General features: G+C 34.9%; 1 protein-coding gene across 1 annotated transcript in view; it reads left to right on the top strand.

Annotated features, from left to right (window-relative positions):
- The window catches only part of LOC111152280 (adhesion G protein-coupled receptor B3), a 724443-nt gene that overhangs the window by 561753 nt on the left and 143008 nt on the right, over nucleotides 1-19682 (top strand). The window contains exons 18-20 of the mRNA XM_022510749.1: nucleotides 5241-5367; nucleotides 6994-7097; nucleotides 10980-11082. Coding sequence (XP_022366457.1) covers nucleotides 5241-5367; nucleotides 6994-7097; nucleotides 10980-11082 — 334 coding nt within the window. The remainder of the gene's footprint in view (nucleotides 1-5240; nucleotides 5368-6993; nucleotides 7098-10979; nucleotides 11083-19682) is intronic.

Below are 19682 nucleotides of genomic sequence, written 5' to 3'. Positions count from 1 at the left end.
ATGGGTATTACTCTTCATTTATTATTACATATATACACACACATACTAGTATATAATGATATCTGTGTATAGCAGATATATATATAAAATATATATATATATATTTTATATATATATCTGCTATACACAGATATCATTATAATTGATGTAAAAATAATTTTGAATAACAGTCTTACATTGAATTACAATACAGATAATATCATTTTTAGAAGGAAAAAAGAACTTAAAACTTTTACCCATTATTCTGTTTTCAGAATTTGGAATTTAAGCTTTTTTATCACCCAAAACAGTAAATGATCTCACTATAGAGACAGGAGATGTTTTATGTCATGAAAAATTGGTATAAAATCAATGTTTTTCTTTAATGCATCATAGGGTATGTTACTTAAATATAAGATATAAATGATACAGTGTAACAGTCTACCTACCCTTTGCTAACTTTATCCATTGATAACTCAGTTTGCTAAAACTGTGACACTAGTACCACAATGGTTGCAAGTGTAAAAATGCATGACATTCAGATATTCTTACAACTTCATAGGACATGTTACATTCTGTTTTAAAAGAGATTGCAATTAAAACTTAGCATTAAAAACTTCTGGTATGGAAGCGAGAAGTCCAACTTTGCTTCTCACTCTGACTTAAAACAAGTCTCCTACATTAACTGTACTTCACTTTTCTTATCTATAAAACTAAGTGGTTGAGATAGATCAGTGATTCTCAACCCTGGCTGCACACAGAATCATCTGGGGAGCATTAGGAGAGTAATAATGCCCAAGGCCCACCTCAGGGCTTAATTTTTAAAGGTCTCCAGGTAACTAATGCAATCAAGTGTAGAAAACCAATGGGCTAGAAGCAAGAGCTTCTAGCAAAACTTTCCAATTATTTATTCACTGTTTTGACATAGTAACAGTTGCTAGAGATAACCATAGTTGCAATATTTGCGATGTTCTAAAAAGTAGGAATTACCCTCAAATACTACTTTAACTCAAAATTGAGAATATTTGCTCATTTGTACTCCAAAATTTTCTGTACTATGGGAATAACTTATACCAAGAGCCATATACACATCATTTACTTGGGTGTAATCTATACATTAAAAATAGTACAGCTTCACCTAATTTTTAGAAATTAGTAACTATTATCATGGGAAAAAACTTCCTTTCAGTATACATACATGGTAAAAAGAGTGTACTCAGAAATCGTGTGTAAATTTTTTGAATTGCCATTGTAGCTATTTTGATTTTGAATAAGTGGGCTGTTAATATCCTAAAAGTTAATAAACCTCCTAAGTGTATAGTTTATTCATAATAAATACTTTACACATTGATTTATTATGAAGCAGAATAGACAGTTTTATAAAAGAATGATTCAAATGAAATGTCTGGTTGTATTGGTATTTCAAAAGATAAAAGTTTGGTTTCTTGGAACAGTTTTGAAATGTGTCACTATAAGTTTTTGCTACCACATTTTACTAAATAACTTTTTGTCAAAGAGAACAGATAATTTTTTTCTGTAATCGTAAATACTAGAGAATTTAGTCATATCCTGTATTATTTAAAGCTCCCATGAAATCAGGAACCCAATGATATCCTCACATCCAAAAAGAGACCAGGTTAGGAAAGAAACCCAATTAGGAAATTGGGGAAAGCCTCAAATAAATATTAAGCTAGAAAGTAATAGATTTTGTGTCTCACATTTCTATGCTTGTGGGTATGTACTTTTGAATACTTGGGATAGGCAGACTCTTCTTCTTTTAGCCAGCCTAATAATAGGAAGAAGGAGAAGAGGTACAGATGACAGCTAACAGCTAACATGGGTGAATGTAGGTGTAACCAACAAAGACTCTTCTGGCTGTATAGAATTTCTGCAGGCCTAGTTATTTTTGAAAACTATTTGAAATAAATTTTAATGCCCAGAAAAGGTATTGTGAAAAAGAAATATGTTATTTTCGGTATAATATATATATCTGTATCATCATTCTGTGTTCTCTTCTGACATTGTCAGTTATTCGTATTATATCTTTAATGTTCCTATATATTTTGTTGTATTTGTTTGCCTTATTGATGACAACCTAGACTTAATAAATACAGATAATTCACAGATATACCATTAATCATAACCTGCAAAAAACCCTCTGATATTGGAAGAATAATATGACTGCTGCAATAGTCCACATGTTTGAAAATCTTGTTCTTTACAGATGGGAGAAGCTATTTTGCTTCACATTAGCTATACCAAATATCAGTTTCCTTTACAAGATCTCCCTGAAATCAATCAGACACATGTACCATGCTTTCAAAGAATTTTGTGCAGTAAGAATAAGCTATGAAGTGTTTAAAAATATAGGTGACACATACTATAGGTTTTGTAATAATAGTGACATGTATGCTTGTGATTTAGAAACTAATTTTAAGAGTTTATATGGTTTTAAAATATTGAGGTTTTTTGAAACAATATAAAATATGGTTTGAGAATGGTATCATGTTTATTGATCGGCTCTTGGGATTGGCCAAATATAGAAGTTGGTAGTTAATCTCTTACCTTTCAAAATCTTCTCTACTACTCATCTGCTCCAATTTCTGATGTTCTCCTATCAGATGCATTATTTTGTGTTTTATACCTTGTTTTAAACTGAGAAGAGTACATCACACTATATTCACTCATGTTATTATATTAGTTTAATCAGATAAAGTCAACAAAGCAATAATAATTCCAAAGGAAGGTAGGGACACAGACTATGTAGCCTCAGGAAGGTACACGTGGAAAGGGGCCCAGAAAGATTTGAAGCATTTCATGCTTGGGGGCAGTGAGACCCATGTCACTTTCCAGTTCTGTCCAAGGCTGGGTTAGGTCAGCAATGCAATCATTGTACAAACAAAGTAAATTGACCTACTTTTCTAAAGATGCCATGTAAAATTTACAAGATCTTCAGAGTCCAGCATCATTATATTGAACACAGACTTAATATCTGATAGCCAATGTTTAGTGATGCTAACATTTTCTTAATTACCTAGGTATAAATAATTTTGCCTCATATGAGGTCTTACTTATAGAAAAGTTTTTATTCCTTATTAAGACTTTACATTGGTTTATTGATCATAGCTACATAATGTGAAAAGTTTAAGTACTAGACTCCATCTTGAAAGCACAGATACTGCATTAAAGTAGAGCTGCCATCCAGGATGAATAATGCAGATATTAGGTTTTAAAACATGTCAGGTTCTCTTAACTATATCTTTCTTCTTTAAACTTTAATCAACTAAGCTAAATGTTTTTCATTTGGCCTTCACTGTTTGTCTCAAGAAGATAAGACACAGCTTATGAGATAAACTGAAGTGCTGCTATGGTTAGGTAGAAGTGGGATTTAATACTATTGCAGTTGGTTGAAGGTATTACTGATACATATTTTTAAATTTGACATGACTGCATGACGTCATGAGAAAGAAAAGAGACCTCCTAATTTTGAACTGGTGATACTTAAAAGTGTTTGGGTGAACTTAGTTAAATTTTTTATGTGGACTTCCTCAAATTCCTCACCCAAATATTCCTTCTTTTTTTTTTTTAAAGATTTTATTTATTTATTTATTTGACAGAGATCACAAGTAGGCAGAGAGGCAGGCAGAGAGAGAGAGAAGGGGAAGCAGGCTCCCCGCTGCGCAGAGAGCCCGATGCGGGGCTCTATCCCAGGACCTTAGGATCATGACCTGAGCTGAAGGCAGAGGCTTTAACCCACTGAGCCACCCAGGTGCCCCCCAAATATTCCTTCTTAAAAGAACTTGTAATTAAGAGTATTTTGAGTCATAAATATTAATGATACAAAATCACATATATTAAAAACATTGTTTCTAGATACCAAAAAGGATAGTGTGAATTATATTCTGTAGCTCAACTTGGAAGTCCAACTGTCACAGAGAAGCTTCTCTCATTGAAATCTCTCAGAAATAGACTGCATGCATATTTAACCCAATAGCTTTAGGCATTCAAGGATGGAGTACGTGAAATCAAAAGTACCACATTCAAAATTAGGTGTTATTCACTTCAAATTTTAGAGTAATTTTTAACACAGATAATAATGTGGCTTGAAATTAAAACACACACATAACCAGGTTTCACTAGTTGGAGAGTTTCCATACCTGGGGGAGGGGAGGGGAGAATTGGTGCATTCAGTATATAACACGTGTAATGCTAATAAAATTGATTGGTTGAACTCTCTAGCTTTTTTTTTTTCTCCTTTTCTTCCTCTTCCTCTAGAGTAGTTCAGCTGGGGGTGGAAGGGTTCTCCCCCATTTTACCCCCCCTACTAAGAAAGCGTAGGTTGATACCATTTTTATTGTTCTGCTGGGGTGGGAAATAAACCATATGCTTTAGAATTTTGAATGGCTATACCAAAGAGAAATTGAAGCAGGCCCTCTTTCCCCTTCCTACTGGACTTTGGGGTAGGATTATTCTTCCAAATGTTCTAGCAGACTTGGTGTTAGCTTAATGTTTCTACTCCAGGGCAGAGACGCAGGTCAGGGGGAGAAATGTCAAGGGCTTCAGAGGCGTGTTGGGCTGAATGAAGTGTGGAGTGGGAAGCTCATGTCTGAAACCTACCCCTCCCCTGGATACCAGGCAAAGGCAATAAGAGTCGTAACCAGCTGATGCCGCTGCTGCTGCTTCCCGTTTCCAGGGTGAAATTTTCACAGCAGCTAATTCTAAAGGGAGGAAAAATCCCTAACCAGCAGCGGAAAAGATCCTATCACCCAACCCAAGCTATATAACCTTTTAGGCAGGATTTTCAGAGAATTCCGCATTTTAAAAGCCAGCATTCACGATCCAAAAATACAGGACGAGAATCAGAGCTGGTATGAAATTCTGAAAAGCCTCTTTACACTCTGAGTGTTTGAAACGATCCGATGAGCATAGGAAGTGGCTGCCAACGCTCTGGCGGCTGCTCGTGCTGCCACTGCCTCTGCCGTTCTTCGCAGAGGGCTGGACAGATCTAGTCCCGGTTTCAGCACCTCCGGCGCTGGACAGCTCTTTGCACGCTGCACCCGCCCGCTTGCTTTTTCCAAACACTCTCGCTTTGCATTACTGGAGATGCATCTAAATTACGTTCTGTTCAACAACAAGTAGATTTTTTTTTTCCTGAACGGGAATTACAGTAGACGATTCTCTCAATTAAACGGCATTTTCTTCTTTACGGATTTGGCCGTCAGGCGTATTTATCCCGATCTCCCCCCACCCCCCCTTTGCAGGAACGAGTCTTTGGGAACGTGGTCCACCCAGGGATGTAAAACTGTGCTTACCGATGCATCCCATACGAAATGCTTATGTGATCGTCTCTCTACCTTCGCCATTTTGGCTCAGCAACCTAGAGAAATAGTAAGTAACAAAGGGAAAACAAGGCTTTAATGCAAAGGCAGGGACATTGTGGAGAGTGTTTCTCCAGGGAACTGCATTTTAAAAGGGGAAATGGAAAATGTTGCAGGGTGGCAAAATTGGGTTCGTCTCCTCCTTAGCTACAGTAGGTTGGTAAAATGAATTCTAGTTGGTGTGCTGTAACTAAATTCTACTCAATTTTATGTCTTCTAACTTGAAATTTCTGCAGCATAGTTTTGACGATGTACTCCATCATATTACTAATATGCTGCAAACTTTCAAATAAAAATAATTGCCAACTTAACCTTTATTTTAGAACTGTAAAGCTGGTCTGGGGAATTTGTGAGAATACTGTTGGTAGTAGAATGAAGACCCCAGACACTATAAGCCAAACATATTGCATATCTGCATTGGATATTTTCAGTACAGGTTTTCTGGGGGTGTCCTTGGATATTCTATTTAAAAAAAAAAAAAATGAAGTTTTCATGAAAGCACGGACTGCCTGAAACTGTAAAATCATTCCTTAAAAGTGTAGGCTTGTAAAAAAAAAAAAAAAAGAAAGAAAGAAAGAAACTAGTTTCTGAAATAGCTGCATAAACTAAGAGAAAAATAATATCCTCATCAACTGTATTTTAAAAAATTATTTACAAAATATTGAAATATAGAAAAATAATTATTAAGATGAATGTGACTTTTTGTCTAAATTTGGCCTAAATATGCCTTACTCTTCTTACTTATTTTGATGACAAAAATACATAATGTAATTTAATGTGCATACCTAAGGTTTGGAACACACTTGATCTTAAAGTGTATTTCTTCAAACTTTGAATATTGAAAATAAAAACAACAGATTTTATTAGTTAGTATCATGTTAGTGTCTAAGGAAAGAAACCTCTCAAGTTAGTAACTGCTTATAATCTTTATATATGTTTTAAAATATTTAAGGCATATTTGTCAAGGTCATGTATTTAGGGACTGATACTGGTATTGTGAAAATTATTTCTGCATATTTTGTTAATAGAAAAACAAAACCCACAAAATATGTTGTAAATTCTTGCATTCAAAATTTGGTTTTCTTTTATAGCCTTAGAGGCCAAGCAAGTGAAATTAAATAAGAGAATACTTGACTTGGAACAAAGTTGTCAAAAGTCAGAAAGTTTGAAAATTTTTCAATATTTAGGTACCAGGTTAGTGTTGCAATGAGTTATAAATGGGAAGATCAAAGTAAGTTTTCCAAAAAGCATGCTGTGAAATAATTGAAATATAGTTGTTGAAAAAAACTGAATGCTCCTTCAAATTTCAGCTAGAGAAAATTTAACATGTGAATATTCACCAAGTTTTAGTTATAGGTATTTATTGTAAGCCATAGTGAGTAATATGCCATAATCAAGCATTTAAAACTCTAAGGCCTTTATTACTTCACAGTGGGAGAGAGGGGGGGAGCTAGAATTAGTCACTTTAGAGGTTGAGAATATATGAACAAAGTGATCACTGGGTAATTATCTGGTAACTATAACAATTCTGTTGGCTGTTTTTGAGTATTAGGATAGTTTTGCTGAGTTTAGAAGTTATTTTCATTTATAATAAAAATTATCTCTCCTTTTTGTGTTTCTTTTGTTTAATTTACAGATCATGGAATCCTCTGGTACACCTTCAGTTACCCTAATAGTAGGCAGTGGCCTTTCTTGCTTGGCCTTGATCACCCTCGCAGTTGTCTATGCAGCATTATGGAGGTATGTAATCAATTAATGCACTTGAAATAGAATGCTCTCTTATTCAGATTAAAGCTGGCAATATAATAACCATTATGTCTCCTTTCTTTTTAACTTACTGAAAGAAGTATTTTTAGAACAAAGTTATAAACTGTTGTGAATAATAGTAATAAAATTCTTACCTAATTTTCTTGTATTTGCCTATGATGACAAAATAAACAAAACCACATACTTTTCTTCCCAAATCAAATGGTGATAACTTTCAACAAGTTGCTTACCCTCAAACATGGTATTCTTATCTCCATAGTTCAGTCAATGTTTGTTTCTATTTATCCCAATTGTTACTGAGCTTGAGAGTTTAATTGGTACAATCAAAGTAATTTCTCTGCTATGGAAATTCCAAATCTTAAGTTTTCCAAGTTCTTAAGTCTCCAAATTCTTAAGTTTTAAGTTTTAAACTTAAGATTTTAAGTGCATGTTTTCAGTATATCCCAGACAATGAGTAAGTCTTCTATAATATTAATGCATTAACATAATACCAAAATGCTATAGGAAAGACCTCTTGGTTGAATCTTTCCAAAAAGTCAGATTTTGACAAATTAGTTAAAAGAAGTAAAAAATACATAAATAAGGAGATGTGATTGAAAAACTTTGTTCTATATATTTGAAATGCATCTGCTTGATAGTACATGAAAATTTAGTATATCCCTAAGATTCCTTCTATTAATAAAAATTACACCTGTATATTTTAGATATTTTATTATGTCTACTCACATATTGATAAACAGTACATAACCAAATGTCCAAACTTCCTAACGGATTTAAAAAATATTAAGTGTAAAACATTGTATATTCATCTTGATTATTAAAAATGTGCCAAAAATGGTTCTTATACTAATAAATAGACAGTTGTGTATTATTTCCTGAATATGTTCAATATCAAAATTGCAAAAGTAGCTAGTCCTTGTGTTTTACTGTTACTTAAGTTAAAAAACAATTCAGTTGAAGAGTAATTATGATTTACTAAAGAAAGGTCATTTGATTTAACGTCCTTTCCAGAAAAAATGTCCATTATATTTTTTAACTCTCTTGAGATAAGAATTAATTGTCCAGGATATTAACGTGTCAACAATATTAAAATTTTCATACTTCAAAAAATTATGTAGACATTCTTATCCCGTTGACACAGGTACATAATAGATGTTCTGCCTTCCTGGGAAGGAGTTATCTGGTTGTAAAACACTGACAGAATGAGAAAACCTGATAAAATATGGCCAATCCCACGAAATTAAAGAAATGTTTGGTCTAAGCATGGCATTAGAGACAATAGAATCCAAGCTTCATGGGTTAGTCAAGCAGACATTGCCCTGGGAATGGAAGAGCAAGATGGACAAAAACTGGGAATAAGACTACTTTATCTCCCATAATTGCCTAAGTGGCATTTTTGGAAAATGAGGCAGTGTTGAAGGACCAGAACTTCAGGCAATCTCAACAGTGTCATAATTCATACTCACTGAAGTAATTATAGTTCCATTTCTCAATCCTTAGAGTTCAGGCACCAATTCCACCTTCTCTTAACCCCTCAACACTTATAGCTAACATTAACACCAACATCGCCAATATAAATGGTATGTAAAGAAGCACAAGATTAATTAGTCCATAATAAATTTTCTTTAATCCAGAAGATCCAGGGAAATCACCTAGTAGTTTTCTAAGAATTACCCAAACACCTGGAAGGATCTGTATTAGTACCTGGTGTGAAACACAAGTGTAGAAGAGAGTACCAAGAAAGAACACAAATTTTGATTCCTAACATTTAGTGGCTAATCAACTCCTTGTCTACAAATAGAAGAATTGAAGTAGCATTAATAATTTTATAGGAATTCCAAGATTCCTAAATTATTAAGTGAATCTTATGGCATGACAAATTTAATGAATGTTATAAACATGAAATTTATCTTATAGTATTACTGTGTAGTATTACCATACGGTAATACTCATGTTAGGCCTCTGCTGCCTTTTTTTCTAATTAAAAGTCTAAATTTTAAAGTTTTTAATGATTTATAAAATATATGAACATCAAAATTATTTTATATATAGTGTAGTATTTTGAAAATTGTTGGTGTCCTTTATAGTTCATTAGAAATGTTCATCAAAACATTACTATGTATGTTCTCTTCATCTACAAATATGTTCTGTAGAGGTATTACATCAAAGAGCAACTGAGCATATCTTTTTAATCTATGTATTGAAATGATGTATTTACAAGTTTTGTTTAAAACCTCAAGTATGTTTATAAAAAGTTTTGGAAGTTGAGATGTTTTATAGAAAATTTTAAGGCAATAATGTGACTCAGTATTAATGAATAATAGAAATATCTAAAGAGTCTTCAGGGTGGTCAGTCTGGGTCTTTTATCAACAGGATTTTCCTACTTACAGAGCAAATGATATCACTGAAACCCTTTTAGCAATGTCATCTGTGTGCATGTGCTGTCACAAAGCCATTAACATCATATAAAGGGTCAATTTTGTGCAGCCCTTAAACTTTTTATGTTATATCTCCCTCTCACAAAAGAAGAAACGACTTAATATTTGATGTTGTCTTTAGCTTCCCAGTGTGTGGTTTATTATATTTTTAGATACTGATGATGCAGGGACAAGGTTAAGCAATACTTGAGGGCATTTTGTATTGAGAATTGACATAGGTTATTCCTATTTGGGTTTGTTTTGTGAAGAAACGAAATTTTTTTATTCGAAAAAATTGCTTTTTGTATTTTATTATTACTCCTGTTTTTATTTTGTGTTCCCTTCTGAAATATGTGATGGAATGTGGGCCTAAATATTCCTCAAAGACAGAGACAGAAAAAGAACTTTGATAGATTTTATTTTCCAAAGAGTGCCTCCAGATCTCTGGCACCCCACCTAACCTTGCACAGTAAACCCATGCCTGCTGTGGAAAGTGATTCCATGTACTAATACAAATTGAACAGCCTCAAATACACAGCAAGTACAAGTATGTCTTTTTTGTTACTGTCACTCAGTGATTTACCACAGGGTACAGTAAAGCAAAATAACCGTTACCCTTTCAGGGTAAACAGCTGGTATAGAACACTTGATTCTGAGCAGCTTTCTCTATGGCTTACATTCTTGATGCACTTAAAAGTTATATAGCAGACTATATAAACACTTCTTCATAAGGGTGAAATATGGCAGACACCAAGTAATTTTCCAGCCTAATGGCAAATTATCATTTGTGGATTGGACTAGTTTTTAGAGATGAAGTTTCATTTTTTTTAACTTTCCTTTTTTTCTTTCTTTTTCTTTCTTTTTTTTTTTGGAGCATTTAGGAAAAGAAAAATAAAAAGAGTAGCAAACTATATAAAAATATTTGAGTGTGTGAAATGGTGGATGAGTGCTCATGGTTTCATGAAAGTAATGGTTGCTTTCTAGAATACGAGGATATTGCGAATCTGTGTGGGGTTTTTCCTTTTGGTTTATATTGATTTTATATGATAATAAATGTATTATATATATTATATATAAAATATATATACATAATGGTAATTATAGTAATTGTTATATTTCCAAGAAATTTAATGTTTTAGTAAAAAAAATTATATTGATAGCAGTTACAACCTCAATTCTGTCAGAAATGCCATGTTGTCCATACTAATGTCTAAAGAAAATAAAATTACTCTGAAGGACTCTAGGACATACCATGTCACTATAAAATTGGGTCTCTAAGAATAATCTTTATTAAAAAAACATTTTTCATATATTTTCTTCTATAAAGGATATATTTTAATGTTTCCTTTTCTGGATGAATTTCACCAGTTTGCATAATATGGAATTCTTCTTTCTGCGGAATTTTGAAGTTGGACACATTCTTTTCTCTCTGGCTAGGTACATACGCTCTGAGAGGTCTATAATTCTAATTAACTTCTGCCTATCTATCATCTCATCCAACATCCTCATCCTGGTTGGACAGACTCAGACACATAATAAGGTATGACTGGTAATTATTCTATTTGTGTGTTTATGTTTTGACATAAAGCTGATTATTGATAATCTAAACATTCTACATAAAGTGGAGAACTTCTGACAAATATTTTTTTTAATAAAATTAGTTTCTAAATAAAAGTATTGCCTAATCTAGACCAGAAATACATTCCTTTGGCTTAACTTCCTGGGGATTGAGAGGCCGTTTATAATAGTAAAGATATGTTTATTAAACATTATATCAAAGCTCTATGAGTTCAAAGTCTTGGAACATCAAAAGAGCATATTTTGATTCATTATCCTAATTGTAAATAGAATTGCCTGTGTTTGGTCTACTTTATTAACACACTGATTCCTAAAAGTCAACTATAAATTGCTTACAAATATAACATAGATCATGAAAATCTACCCCAAAATTGTCTGTCGGCAATGACTGAAGAGAGTACTAGGTAAAAGCAGCAATAGATTTTACGCTTTTCAAAAACTTGTACTTCACATTTCGATACTGAACCAGCATTGTGGTTCTTGAACTGCACAGTCAGTTTGAGCAGTGTGTAGACGCCTGAGCCCTATTCATACAAATTGAATTGAGTTGGATGACCATGTTTTTTCCACCAATGACCGTCAGTTTTCTTTACTAAACTACTCTGAATGCATGGTATGAATCCCATACTAGCAATCTTAAATTAATTTATCCCAGTCTCAAAGGAATTCTGATAAACACTGCTTTGATAACTTTTGTTGATTAATCTGGGCCTGTTGTTTTCTCAACTTTTTTACTGTTAAATACTAAAGCCAATAGTTGAACTTCTTTTCTCCCAGAAGCTTTCATTTAAAAAAAAAAAATTTATGTGCTTTTCAGTAGGTCCTTCTGATAGACTAGTAGGACATGTATCAACATCAAGGTAGTCTAATTTTGCTAACCCATGCTCCTAAGACTGCTGATTACCAAGGAATCTGATTTTGGATCTGGGTAGTTAGGGTCTAGGAATCTGCTTAGGTGATTCTAGTGAAGATTTCTTCTTGAACCATATTGGTTTTGGCGGGGGGGGGAAGGGGGGTGAAGAGTCCAAGGGAAAGATCATTAACCCCGAAGGGCCAAACAAAAACAATTAAAATCCAGAAAAGAGCCCTGTGGAAGTAAAAAGAACTTTGATGTATTTGATTTTGTTTTTCCTATTTATGACTATGTAACATAAATTTTATAAAATATATATAAAAAGGGAAAACAGGAAGAAAGAAGAAAGATCAAAGGTTGAGGAAGATGCCAGTTGGAATTAGGAGAGGAGAAAGGTATGAATAACCAACAGCAGAGAAAGTAGGGGTAAACGTTGGCACAAGCTTGGAAGGAAAAGGGAAGTGATGCGAAGTTAAGTAGAGATGAGAGAAGATGGGACTGTAAACCCTAAGGAAGTACTAAATTACTTATCTCACCCTAACCTTTTTGACTTTTACCTGGGCAGGGCTTCATATACCTTAGAAAGGCTCATTTACTTGTTAGTACCTATTCACAATTCTTGAACTGTTTGTCCTTGAAACTCCAGGCAGAAGAGGAGCGCTTTTCCTCTGAAATAGGAATTATTTATTGGGTCTGGCAATGAGAAAAAAATCAAGCTAGAGTTAGCTTAAGCCCATAGTTTGAGTTTTGGGTTTTTTGTTTTTGCTTTTTTCACCAAAGCCCCCTTTCCTGTCTTTGTTTACCCTCCAAACACTCATTAAAATATGGAAAACTATGTGACCTTCAGTAGGAAATGTGCTTTTAAGGCTGTTTCATGCTGTATGGCAAAGTTTTTACAAGTTCTAAGCCAGATGGTCAAATGGTAGAATTTTTCACAAGGTTTACTACATATCACAGTGATTATTGTCTAAATCATCCCCGTCCAATAGAAATATAATGTAAGCCAAAAAGGCAAGTTACATATGCAATTATAATCTTTTATTAGCTACAGTAAAAGTGAAAAGAGACAGGTGAAATTAATTTTAGTACTATATGTAACTCAGTATATCCAAGAGATGACCATTTCAACATATAATATTTTTAAATGCTAATACAATATTTTATAATATTTTTATTAAGTCTTCAGAATTGATGTGTATTTTATACTTCTAATACATCTCAGTTCAGACTAGCTACATTTCAAGTGCTCAGCAGCTATGTCCAGCCAGTGACTACCATATTATATAGGTCTACATAGTAATAATATTCAGAAACTAGTCTTAAGAATTTACATTCTTGGCCATTTTGCCTTTCCCAGCTTTTCAGCGTCCTTGTTTTTTTATGGAGATGTCTTTTTGATATCTGCAAATACTAGGAACATCAAAGGCAAGATAAGACAAGTCTGGTTTTACTTTTCATGTCTGATTTAAAAGAATGGCTGGTATGGGTTTAGAAAAAAAATATTAGTTTCCCCAGGTAATTATCTATGGAGTAGATTCCATATGGTTTTGAGACCATAGTAGTTCTGTTCCAGATAGCCTATGCTAATTTTTGTTGCTACAGTTTGTGGGGAGGAACATTTGGTAGGTGGTAGTAATGGTGAGAAAATGAGATTGGTTTCTCTTATGCTATATTAATTTTGCTTTACTGGCTCTGAGTAGATGATTCTGCAAGCCTAGGAAAATTGACTATAGCATTGTGACTAGGAGGGAAAATATGAACACTGGGATTTTATTTTTAGTCATTCTTGACAATACCAAGTTTCTGGGGAAAATAATCATATATTTTATCATGATGTGCTGAATTGAATTAAATTGGCTGTACTCATTTTATATGTGAAATAGCAGTATGTGAAAGCTATACCTTTCTGACTATATTTGGGATTCATGATTTTTTTAAAAAAAGAAAGAAAGGACAAATACAAAATGTATCATCTGTATAAACTTACCTGTATAACTGCCAGGAAAGTATTTTAAAAAGGTAAAATATTGATCACTGGCTACAGTATTTTATTTAGGTAGTGTATAGGACCCCATTGCTGCTGTGGACATTTTTTTTTTTCCTTTGGGCATTTTATAATTGACCAGATTCCATCTTTGACTTCCCTGGTAAGTTTTGATTGATTCTTTAGTATTCCACATTTGGAAAAATAGAAACGTGAGACAGCTTCTTGATGAACAAGCTTATTTGGTACTGCCTCTGAGAGTTGTCATGACTAGTTTGTGTAAAAACAGGTATTTAGTGCTGATGTCCAGAATAGTTTGGAAGTGTCCTATTTGGGTCTTTCTCAGAACTGCTTATTGAAATATAATTGACTCAGTTATCTCACTACTGAATATTTCTTTTGAGTAGGATAGAAACAAGCTGAAATTCATTGTTTAAGTATGAGGTATTCAAATCTTTAAGCTACAGATTTAATTGCTAGAAGTAAAGTAGGGAATCACATGCATTTCTTATATCTCTTAAGATACATTTATAAAATCTACTGATAACCCATGTCATTATATTTCAAACATTCTCATAAAGGGTCATTGCCCTTTGATATCTTTGTGAATGGAACCAGGATGTTCTTGTATCACTGAAATGTTGTTTGTTTGTGAAGAATTTGTTTGTGAAGAAGTATGCAGTTTTTTGTTTTGTTTTGTTTTGTTTTTTTTAAAGTATGTAGGCTATTTTTGGTCCTACTGTTTTGCAGAAAACAAAGATTATTTTGGAAACAAAAGTTCAGAATATGGTTTTCTTAATCACAAAATATATATCTGCTTCTTCCCAAAAGACATTGAAATGATTTATCATATTAAAGACTTCATAATATGCTTTTTAAATGATGAAAGCCAAATTTGGCAAAACTATTTATTTATTTAGACAATAGTAGTCATCCAAAAAGTTTGAAATGCTAAGTGATAGCTTCTCTCCCACAACCTCACTACCAGTTACAATGAAAGCAGTTAAGTCCAGATTCTTTATCACACAGTTAGATATTTTTTAGATAAATACTTATTAGCATATCAGGAACAAACCTGTTTTATAAACTCAGTGAAAATCCTAGATCTTTGTCATTTTAGATACTTTGACCACATGTTGTGTGCAACATTCACTTGAGGTAGACATAGCAACACTTCAGAAGCATCTTCTGGGCCCTTCAGTCACCATCATGCAATCAGAAATCCTTCCTACTCTAATGTCTGGACACAGAATGACTGGGGATAACATTGTAGGCCCCATCTCTAAGACATGCTGGATATAGGCTTCAATGAAATCTTTCATATAGTCACATCAAGATTGAGAAGTATTTAACTATATATATTAGCTAATCCACATATCCTTAAGCCTTTATTTCCATCAAAGGGAACCCATTAATACAGCTACTATAGTGATTAACCAGACATTAGTTCATAAATAAAGACCAACCTTTTATATTCAGCTTGATGAACAAAGTGTTAAGTGTGGACAAATCTACCTGGATCAAAAGGACCTGGGAGTTGCCCCCTCTGGCATATGGCCATTTGGAATATGGTGCCAGCTGACCATCCTGTTGTGTGCATTCCTGGACAGGTCCTAGAATTAAAGATTACACTGACTGACACATACAGAGTATCATTCTGAGAATACCAAAGTGTTATGGAAGAAATTATAGGCATCCTAAAAAGACATCCTAAAAGTTATTTGAAAAATAATAGTCAGCTGTGAGAAGGCAAAGTTAGACACTAACTTTAGTCTTAAGAGACCCAGCAAAAGCTCCCATTCACCTATCAAGGGGGGCTTCCCAAATTATTTCAGATGGGCAGACATTTCCTTAGGACTGTTTAGAAGGAATTTTTTTTTTAAGATTTTATTTATTTATTTATTTGACAGAGAGAGATCATAAGTAAGCAGAGAGGCAGGCAGAGAGAGGAGGAAGCAGGCTCCCCACTGAGCAGAGAACCCGATGTGGGGCTCAATCCCAGGACCCTGAGATCATGACCTGAGCTGAAGGCAGAGGCTTTAACCCACTGAGCCACCCAGGCGCCCCTGTTTAGAAGGAATTTATCTCATGTTTCTTTATGTATATAATGAGCTCTATCTTTTAATTCAGTCTTACAAAAAACAGAAATTCTCTATGTTAGAGCACTTTTGAAGAGTCCATCCTCTACAAAGTTTGTTTTTCCTACATCTCTTGTTTATTCACCTTTTATAAAATGTTATTTTTGTCCTGTAGTTTGTATCGAGATAATTAGGAAAGATAAGTCAAGCTAAAAAGCAGCGGTCATTCTCATGGAGGATGTTTTTGTGTTGTCAGGATGATGTTTTTTAGAAATAAAATCTTGAATTTGAACATCTTCAGTTGGGTGAATCTCCTTCTGATGCACCTGTTTCTTATATCTATGACTTTCTTTTGCTGGAGACCAAGATTCTTCACCCATTTACCTACATGTTTGGCCTCTGAATGTGTATGTGTTCAGTTTCCAAGGAGGAATATTGACTGTGTTTCAGCTACCTGTTCTGCCCCTGCTGGTGCCCTCTGTTCTGCCCCTCCTCTTGAGATTCAGTGCTCTGCATGCTGCCCTTGAGAGAACCATCTCTTGGGTGGTGATGGTTGAAAGGCATTTTAAGCCAGAGAGACCTGAGCACCCTAAGCCTGCCACTTCCTGCTTATATGATCTTGAGGATGATATTCAGTCTCTCTGGACCTTAACTTCTTGTTAAGGCCTCCCTTAGAGTGATGTTGTCGAGGTCACATGAGATGGTACCTATGAAGGGCTTTAAAGCACCCCTTAAACAGTAGCTGTGATTATGGTGATAATGATATTGATGACTCCCAGGTGTGTATGTGATGTATGTTTCTCTTCTGAGCTTCGTATTTCCTCTTGTCCCATCTTCTGCTCACCACCAAATTCATCACTTGTGTCTCTGCTCCACAATCCAACACATTATATGTAAATTGAACGTATTTCCTGTGGGCTCCAACCCAGTTGCATAAGCTGGTACTCTGAGAGTTAGCCTTAATGTCTCCTCCTCCCTCATGTAGTAGATCCAATAAGTCACTTCCTCCCACCCCCGTTCTTGTTGCACCCTCATATGCTTCTCAAAGCCACCTTTTCCTCTGTCATGTACTAATCATCTTCAGTGGTCTATCACTGTCAGCATCGTTAAACATGCTCTCGGGGCGCCTGGGTGGCTCAGTGGGCAAAGCCTCTGCCTCCGGCTCAGGTCATGATCCCAGGGTCCTGAGATCGAGCCCCGCATCGGGCTCTCTGCTCAGCGGGGAGCCTGCTTCCTCCTCTCTCTCTCTCTGCCTGCCTCTCTGCCTACTTGTGATCTGTCTGTCAAATAAATAAATAAAATCTTAAAAAAAAAAACAAAAAAAACAACAACAAAAAAAAACAAAACAAACAAACAAAAAAACACGCTCTCTACTTTGTAGCCCAAGTCATGGAGTGAAAATTCAAATCTGATCACTTCACTTCCCTGTGCCTTTGTTGCTATTGTCTCACCTCCTCACAGAAGTGATTTTCAAACTGCTCAGACACAAACAGTGAAAAATGTTTTATTTATCTATGAAGGTTTCTATTCACTGATTTTCTTGCATTAATATATTGGGGCTCAGAAATAAATTTTATTGAGAAAGAGTTCTGTAGCTTATGAAACTTGAGAAACTTGAACATGACCTTTGTGGACCTCTCCATTCTCATTCTGTTTTGCTGACTTTGATCACACCAGCAAGAGCAAACTGCTTATAGCTTGTCAAAATTATTTTATGGATTCTTGTTCTTTGTTACGCTTGAACCTGGAGCACTGTTACTCTTCTCCACCCCACCTGATTTTCCAAATGTCTTCATCTAGCTCCTGCTCATTCTCTGACACTGCTCAATCCTTTCCTGTGTAGGAAACCCTTCTCGATCTTCTACTCTTAGGTACACTTGGCTCTGGGGCTCCATGATTTCCAGTGCATACTTAAAGTCTTTGATTAGATTACCTGTTTCTAACCACACTATTCTTAGGGCAGGACTAGGTTACATTTATTCTTAAATCTATTGCCAACATATAGTCTGAGTGTATAAAGTGTATAGTATTTATTGGTTGAATGAGTACATGCATTTATCTGAGTCCATCATTTGGGCCTGTATCTCTGAAGCTAATAGTTGTAGTTAGTTTTATAAGGATTAGGGTTTCCCACTGTAGACAGAATCTAAGCGAATACAGTGATAAAGACTATTTTCCTGGGGCCTGTTTGAAGCTCTAAGTGATTGATGGCATATTTAAAGGTGATCTGATTTCTGGGTTTTAGTTAAGGAGGCTCTGAAACCTAGCAAATGTGAAACTTCTCACTTGATAAGTCATGTAAAATAAGGTTCATAATCTTCTAAAGAAGTGTGCTTATATGTAATTCCTCTCATAGAATTCACTTCCTGCCAATAATATCCCAAATGTATGTTTATTATGTCTCAAATATGTGTGTGATCCTAATGGCTGAAGCTAAAGCTTCCTATTTAGATTTATTAAAATCTAATTTATCGACTTGCTATGATGTTTGTAAAAGGATTTGAATGCAATAAGCTTACTTGTGATTCATTTGAGTCCATTTTGAGGCATCTTCCTAATTCTGCCAAGGCTCTTCTGGATTCCCGAAAACCTTTATCTAACCAGGGAACAGAATGGTTGGTTAGTTTCCTGATTTTCCCAGGCTCCCAGCAATGAAGGACTATTTTGTTCACAAAATGACAGTGCACTTTAACCTTCTTATCTCCTGATTATACATTTCTAGTTTTGTGTGGTAGGAATCAAATCACATTATCAAAGCCAATTTCAAAATAGGGCAAAAGATCAATATGAAGGATCAGCAAAGAAAATGAAAGTGGAATTATTTGACAATACAGAGTTACTAAAATGGTTTGAGATATCAGGTGCCAGATAACCATGAGTGCCAGTTTACACACTCAGTGTGTGTTCTGAGGTCAAACTACAAAGCTGGGCAAAAGTCCCAGAGTGAGCATTCATTCAGCAGGGGAGAAGTAGATCATAAGTCTGGGCTTCAATTCTGGTAGTTGCTTTGGAGATGCCAGGCCTACTCCTTTCTCTCTCTCTCTCTTTTCTTTAAGCTTTTATTTATTTATCTGAGAGAAAGAGCAGGGGGAGGGGCAGAAGGAGGGGGAAAAGCAGGCTAAGCAGGGAGCCTGACTTGGGACACAATCCCAGGACTCTGGGATCATGACCTGAGCTGATGGCAGGTGTTTAACCGACTGAGCCACCCCAGGCGCCCCGTGCCAGGCCTACTCTGATTCTTTGTTCATTCACCTTCAAGCAGCAGGACTGTCCTCCATGCAATCTAAAGAGACTCCTTGATGTGGCCAATTTCTAGTCTCCATCCTCGTTACCCCCACTTTAGAACTGGCTTTCATGACTTCTCAGTTGGACTACCATAACTACCATAACATTCTTCTAACTTTGGTCTGCTCATTTAGCTTTTGTTTGTGTAATCTCATCTTTCATATTACTGTGAAAAATACCTTAAATTTAAATAAAAAATAAATACCTCATTATGCCATTCCCCAGCTTCAAACTCTACAGTGGGTCGGTAAGACTCATGAGATTAACTGCTTTTACTGATCATCACCCACATTCAGAGCTATCGCTCGTACACAAACTGACTTCATGGGAAATAAAAGAGCGTTCCTTCTGGGTAGATGAGT

This window comes from Enhydra lutris, unplaced genomic scaffold (genome assembly GCF_002288905.1).
Source record: "Enhydra lutris kenyoni isolate GAN:26980312 unplaced genomic scaffold, ASM228890v2 scaffoldscaffold28, whole genome shotgun sequence".
Classification (NCBI taxonomy): domain Eukaryota; kingdom Metazoa; phylum Chordata; class Mammalia; order Carnivora; family Mustelidae; genus Enhydra; species Enhydra lutris.
Note: the sequence above shows the minus strand (reverse complement) of the source record. Positions and strands in the feature narration are given on the sequence as shown.